This window comes from Zerene cesonia, chromosome Z, assembly GCF_012273895.1.
Source record: "Zerene cesonia ecotype Mississippi chromosome Z, Zerene_cesonia_1.1, whole genome shotgun sequence".
NCBI lineage: Eukaryota > Metazoa > Arthropoda > Insecta > Lepidoptera > Pieridae > Zerene > Zerene cesonia.
This window is the reverse complement of record NC_052122.1, coordinates 8,935,555-8,943,006: the sequence shown is the minus strand read 5'-3', so window position 1 is coordinate 8,943,006 and position 7,452 is coordinate 8,935,555. Positions and strand designations below refer to the sequence as shown.

At 32.3% G+C, this 7,452-nt stretch overlaps 1 protein-coding gene across 1 annotated transcript; it reads left to right on the top strand.

Moving 5' to 3' along the window:
• Positions 1–829: 829 nt before the first annotated feature.
• LOC119835724 (glycerol kinase-like) lies at positions 830–6,285 on the top strand. Its single transcript, XM_038360705.1, has 8 exons — positions 830–1,253; positions 1,516–1,689; positions 2,174–2,321; positions 2,931–3,082; positions 3,757–4,005; positions 4,763–4,932; positions 5,189–5,324; positions 5,834–6,285. Exons 1-8 carry the CDS (start codon positions 1,011–1,013, stop codon positions 6,104–6,106), a joined length of 1,545 nt encoding a protein of 514 aa, XP_038216633.1. The 5' UTR covers positions 830–1,010; the 3' UTR covers positions 6,107–6,285.
• Positions 6,286–7,452: the final 1,167 nt, after the last annotated feature.

Here is a 7,452-nt window from a genome sequence, read left to right as displayed (position 1 = left end):
GTTAAAATGATATTTGCTTAAGATCCCTCTTAAAAGAGTCAAGTCGGCCCAATCGGCTTTAATTACCACTTGACCCATAAACAGTATCAACAATTGTTATTTGCTAATGTTATTCTAAATATTCATAGCAGCATTTTTTTTTTTTAAGATTAAGCAAACAAAATTAATTTAGAACTTACATTATACGTAGGTAATTACAGGTCTTCTGTATTAATTAATTACAGGAAACTACCGCGAAGGCGAATAATCAAGTGTGATTATATAAAAAAACTGTAAATATAAACATGACAATTATTATTATTTAATATAATTATTACAAAATAATTATTTATTAACAAAAATTGAACGGAATTCAAACCACAAATAAAATAATTACTATACGCGCTACCCACTCATCTATTTGAAGTCGCTGCCAACCAAGCCAAATAAGCAATAAATAAGTATGAAGTAAGTTACTCCTAAGTGAACTATGATTCCACTAACTGCCTCTTTTATTTTCAAATCAAATTTTATTACAGTTGCACAATCTAGATTCCAAAACATTTTTTTAAGACTTAAATGATTGAGAAATTACTCAAAAAAATTAAATTATTGATATACTTTCTATGTGAATATTAAACATAAAAAACAGCTTATTTCGTTGTCGTTTTTCACTCAAAGTGCATACTTTGAGTTCACGTAAAATATATTATAATTCCTTTAAGCCTGTTTTAAACATGGCAACTCTACAGTTTATGATGTTGTACATTCTGTGGTTATTAGTTATACTCTGTAATCTGTTGAAATTTGAATGACAAATGACAATTTTCAAGTATACTTATTACTAATCTGTGTTTTTAATATAAAATGTTATTGTACCTAGATCGTTGATGCAATTAAGATAAATCAAAGGACAGAGTAAGATAAATACAATGTTACATAGATTAAATTATTAGTTAATACTGTTCAAAGTGCAGTTAAGATTAGAGATAATAAGTCTTCTCTTTTCTAAACAACTTTGTTTACTGGAAATGTCGCAATACGGGAAGTTCGGTCCTTTGGTTGGAGCGATAGATGAGGGAACTTCGAGCGCGCGTTTTATTATATTTAAAGTGAATTCGTGTGAAGTTGTGGCGACACATCAAAAAGAAATAGAACAACATTTTCCTCAAGAAGGATGGGTGGAACAAGATGCATGTGCGATACTGAATGTCGTAATTACATGTATCAACAAAGCGGTTGAACAGTTAGTATCGTTAGGTGGAAGTCCAAGGGTAAGCTATGCAAAAATAAATATTGTGCTATAGAGAATTGATTGCTGCTTATTGTTATAGTTTTCAAGAACACAATGATTATTTGACTGTTATTGCATGTCGCACATATCAATAACATGTATTATGGAAATGCATTAGTAATAATTACCAAATTGGACTAGTAAGTTATCGTCAGGTTTCAATTATGTAAGCAACAATTTTACCCAAACACCTATTTTACATTCTCATAATGAAACTTGTATACTCATTGCACTTTTTTTAGGACATAATTGCGATTGGGGTAACCAATCAGCGAGAAACCACAATTGTATGGGATAAATATACGGGTAAACCTCTCCACAATGCTATTGTATGGCTGGATATGAGAACATCTTCAACAATTGACAAGCTGCTTGATTTAGTGCCAAACAAGACAAGGAACAAAAACTATTTAAAGGTATGTAACTGTATTACTAGTTATCACACCTATGCAGCACAACTTATAAATTACTTTAATGTGCATTTAGCATTATTTTAGGGTTATATTGGGTTATATATTAGGGTTATATGCTATACTCAAAAGCAGAGTCTTGAACTTTTTAACATGTAATGATATAAGCTCTTTTATCATTAGTAGATACAATATGTACTATTATTGCAGTTCACCATACATCATTCATAATTAGTAACTTATAACTGCGTCCCGCGGTTTCACCCGTGTAAGTCTGTATCCTGTATAATAATAGTAATATTGGGATAAAAAGTTGCCTATGTGTTATTCCAGTTGCATTTAGATACACATACACATACATCCATCCTCACGACCTTTCCCATTATAAAATTAGCTGAATTAATAGGATACAAAAATATCAACTATTTACTGTGTTTACTATTGGTATATCAAACTATTTAATTCTATATATTTAAATATATTTCCATAGCCATTATGTGGATTGCCAATGTCCCCCTACTTCAGTGCAGTCAAATTAAGATGGTTGGCAGATAATGTAGATACAGTGAAGCAAGCTTTGAAGAATGGTTCATGCTGCTTTGGAACTGTTGATACCTGGATCATTTGGAATTTAACAGGTTTGTTACACCTTGTTGGCTTAGTTATGAAACGCGAAACGCTTTGTAGAGTAAAAGAAAAGATTGTGTGGACACTTGTGTCTTTTACCTTTTTATGTTAGAGAGACTGAGCTAGTGGTTTGCCTGATGATAAGGCATTATCCCTGTCCGTAACCAATTGTAGAGAAAGGGACACAAACTCTTTTAAAGAGTATGGGATAAGAGGTATTGGAATAAGGTAATGGTATGGGATGGATAGAAAAATGATACAGGCCTCTAACTCCAAAATAGCTATATGCAAATATTTCAGCCCAATCTTCTGTTGAGGTGGGATACCTTCCCTGGTATTGACTGAATTTGTGCTGAAGCATGCTCGAATACCACATTAAACCACTTTTATTACAACCTTTGCTATAAGTCAGTATGGAGATTGTTAATGATAGTATAATACATTTTTTAACTGAACTACATGCAAGAATTTATTATTTCAAAATTTTTTAAAAATAATAGTTCTTAGAACAAAATTAATATCATGTTGCCAATACTGTATTAGCTATTAATATTAAGACATATAAGTGAAATTAATTATATGTTAATAAATAAAAAATAAGTGCTATTTATCATTCCTAGGTGGTGTGAACGGTGGAAAACATATCACTGATGTGACAAATGCATCAAGAACAATGCTTATGAACATTGAGACGTTAAACTGGGATCCGTTATTGTTGAAGTTCTTTGAAGTACCGAAATCTGTTCTGCCTCAAATCAAGTCAAGCTCTGAAGTGAGAATATTTAATTAATTTATATTTACAATCAATGAATACATATCTTATTGTATGTCAGTTTACACCATTAGTGCATCCATAGGCATAAAACTATTTCTTATTCTAACATTATACAAAATATTCTAACATGCATTTGCTAGAATATTTCTATCTTAAATACATTTCTTGTTATACTAATTTCATCAATAAAAAACAACTGAGAGAACCTTGGTTGAAGCTGATGTTTTAACATCAACTTGCTTAATTACTGTTTATTAGCTACACTGTTATGCTTTTCCTTTTATAAACAATCTATAAGTCTTACACAATTGAATGATGAAAAAGATGAGATGAATATCCATGAAATATTGTTGCTTAAAAACCACAGGACAGTTCAGTTTGCATGATGCAAAGAACTGTCCTGTGGTTTTTATATGTGAACAGGTTTTTATATGTATCCTGCGGTGTTATTATGTACATATTATCTATATGTACGTAATAATATCACAGAATGTAAAATTGACATGATTTTAAAACAGTAACAACAGTTTCTTGCAGTCTCACCTCTGTAGAAATTGCTTTCCGATCCGGTGATAAATTCTAACACTTTGTTATAATGATGCGAAAGTGCTTCTAGAAAAGTCTTACGGAATAAATAAATATTTTAGTTTGAATTAAACTATTATTTACAGATCTATGGCTATGTTTTTGATGGACCTCTTCGAAGCATACCCATATCAGGGTGTCTCGGTGACCAGCAAGCGGCATTAGTTGGACAATTGTGCTTGCAAAAAGGTCAAGCCAAAGCAACATATGGCACTGGATGCTTTGTACTGTACAACACAGGGGATGTGCGTGTGAATTCTACTAAGGGCCTTCTAACGACAGTAGCTTATCAATTGGGAGGGAATAACCCACCGTGCTATGCTCTGGAGGGCTCTGTGAGTATTTCCTTATATATTTAAGTAACTGTTAATTAACTATTGTAATGTTGTAAATTACTTCACACTGTCTGTCACTATCATTGTTTAGATCTTAAAACTACACAACAGACAGAGTGATTTAAAAAAAAGGTTTATACGTTTATAGGGTGCATAATTGCACCCGTGCGAAGCTGGATCGGGTCGCGAGTATGGGATAAGGTAATACAGAATGGATATTTACTTGATAAGGGTGTGTATCAAAACTTTACTTATGGTACCTTAATAACACATATAAAATATTAGCGCTCGCTCCGACTTCTCTTGTCGTTTATCATACATATAAAATATAGCACTCAGGGATCATGTTCATATCCAAAAATGAAAAAATTTCCGAAATCGTTTTCAGCTTTATAATCTCTATCTCTTCTATCTATCTTCTATCTTATATATAAAATTCTCCGTATCGGGTGGACCGATTCAAATGAAATTTTGTGTGCACATAGGGTAGGTCGGAGAATCGGCCAACATCTATTTTTCATACTCTTAAATAATAAGAGTAAGACAGAACAGCGTTTGCCGGGTCAGCTAGTATTAATATAATTTAATGTATGCGTTTGTGGATAATTTCCAATTTAATGATAAGTATGAAGATAAAAACGAAGAACGAAGTACTTGCATCCATTTGACATTACTTTTTGCAGGCTAATTTAGTTAGGAATAATTTCTATACATTTGTATACATTTTATAAACAAATATAAATGACCTTTCGCACAGGTGGCAGTAGCCGGTGCGGCTCTAGGCTGGCTGAGAGACAACATAGGCATGCTGGATAACGCTAAACAGTCACAGGACATTGCTGAAAGGGCAACGGAGAACGGTAGTGTCGTTTTTGTACCGGCTTTCAGTGGCCTGTACGCGCCGTACTGGCGACAGGATGCGAGAGGGTATGTATAAACTATTTTATGTTATTCATATTTTTACTAGCTTCCGTCCAGAGCTTTTAGTTAAAGGAACATACGGATTGTCCCGGGATATGTCCGCATAGTACCCGTTTTCATCTGAACTATCTTAAATCTTTTCTCTGTACCAAATTTCATATAAATCGACCCGGAAGTTTCTGTGCTTATAAATTTGTGAAATAAACATCACCTTCAGATAATATTTATTTGCTAATTGATGTCCATTAAAAATTATTTTCAGCGTCATATGCGGTATATCAGAAGACACAAATTCCAATCACATTGTGAAAGCGACCTTAGAAGCAGTTTGTTTCCAAGTTAGAGACATATTGGATGCTATGAATGAAGACTGTGGTATACCACTGCAATTGATAAAGGTACTTGTAGTAATACGGTAGTTAATTACTAGCTTTTATCCGTAGCTCCGCACGCGTTAAATTCTGAGTAAAACCCCCTTTCTTACCCTCTTTTTTACGACGTTATTACGAATATGGACCTTCCTCTTGTTTCACTCTATCTATTAAAAAAAACCATCAATATCTGTTGCGTAATTTTATAGTAGTAAGCATACAAACACACTCTGTTTTATACTATGAAGTGATAATAATATAGTACCTTATAGGTGGTGATACAATCTTCAATATCTATTGATAAAGTCCTACTATTCTATTTACACTAATTATGCATCAATACATGTAACATCCCAGCCATACCCACAATATTTAAAAATGTTTAAAACAAATATAATTAATAAATCCTATTTAAATCCGTTAAATAGTATTCAATTTCAAAAAACAATAACTTGTATATATGACAGTACCTTATAACTATATCTGATATTACATACATGGCCATTATATTAACTACATACCGAATAACTTTTCAGGTGGACGGCGGTATGACGTCCAACGCGCTGCTGATGCAATTGCAAGCGGATTTAATCGGTATCAACATAATAAAAGCCGGTTTTACTGAGAGCACAGCATTGGGAGCAGCCCTAGTTGCGTATTGGGGACTCGACCAAACCACACAAGTGTCATCCATCGATATAAAAAATGGCGTTATATATTCGCCGAGTATTAGCGACGATGAACGTGATATGAGATATAAGCAGTGGAAAATGGCGGTAGAGAGGTCGCTAGGCTGGGTGCAGAATTAGTTCAAGTGTAGCCCACAAATTTCGACGTTGAGGTGAATCGTAAATGATATTCAGACTCAAACTCAAACTCAAACATTTATTCATTCAACTAGACTTCTTATAGAAGCACTTTTGTATCGTCATATTACACAGTTATAACATTTACCGGTTCCGGAAGGCAGTTTCTACAGAGAAAAGCCGGCAAGAAACTCTGTAGTTGCTGTTTTAAAATAATATAAATTTTACATTTTAATACTACGCCATATGTAACATGTACATAACAATGATGCCAATGAACTGACCTGTTCTTAAGCGACAACATTCCATGGATTGTCATCTTCCATATATTATTATTGGATAATATTGAAATTGACTATGACTAGATGAAATTAGCTGGATTTTGGTACCTTACAAGGTGAAAATAATTATGCGAAATAACGCCAACATAATTTGGTTTGACATAGAGGACATATACAAATATCGTATGTCGTCGATCGAAAAATCAATAACTTCAAACAAAAGAGTAAACTATATATGAACATCAGCAAATTGACAATGCTAAAATTCAACTTTCGTTCTTACATTCCTTAGATAGGACAAAGTTTAGTGACAATATAGTTTAATGATAATAACTTAGGCATCGTTAATCAAAGACAATACATTATATTGTTTCTTGAAAGCGAATAATTACAACCAAGTGCCAAATTTTTCTACATTTTGTCAATTGTTAAAAGGTTATGTATTTTCGTAGTTTCGTTTCATTGATACAAATTATTTAAATTAAATATATTGTTAACAATAATACTGTATGTAATGAACATGCTATTAACTTTATACAACAAGATTGCTTGGAATTACGAACAATAAATATCAGTTGTGAAAATAATTAATTTTTAATGTTTATATATATCAATGAAAGTCGCATAGCTACAGCGACTAACAACTCAAGAACGACTGGATTTTAATGACTTGCTATAACTACTGTAAATTTTAAAATTATCTAGCATGAAGAATTTTAGAATATTAGTCATATTTTGTAATATTTATTCATTGTTTTTGGAAACATAATAGTTTACCTGGGCAGCGACATTATGTAAATAGAAGCAGAAAAATTATCATATATGAAGCCGGATTTCGTCAATTTTGCATCGTTTTTAAGCATCAATTAACTTTTTTTTTAAATCCATATAAAAGTAATCATATCATCACAAACTATTGAAAGATTAAGTATTTATGAAATTAAACAAGGCAAGGATTGCGCTATATTCTTACACTATGAATTTTGTCATTACAGTCAGTCTTTAATAACAAGCCTATCATATAGGGCGATCTAAAGGCATATTGGTTATATGCAATTTATATTAGAA

What these genes read in the sequence shown, in the direction of transcription:
- LOC119835724 (XM_038360705.1), top strand. Translation starts at nt 1,011, where the DNA reads ATGTCGCAATACGGGAAGTTCGGTCCTTTGGTTGGAGCGATAGATGAG. An exon ending in CGTTAGGTGGAAGTCCAAGG is followed by an intron (nt 1,254 to 1,515) that starts GTAAGCTATGCA and finishes CACTTTTTTTAG; the next exon opens with GACATAATTGCGATTGGGGT. An exon ending in GATCATTTGGAATTTAACAG is followed by an intron (nt 2,322 to 2,930) that starts GTTTGTTACACC and finishes TATCATTCCTAG; the next exon opens with GTGGTGTGAACGGTGGAAAA.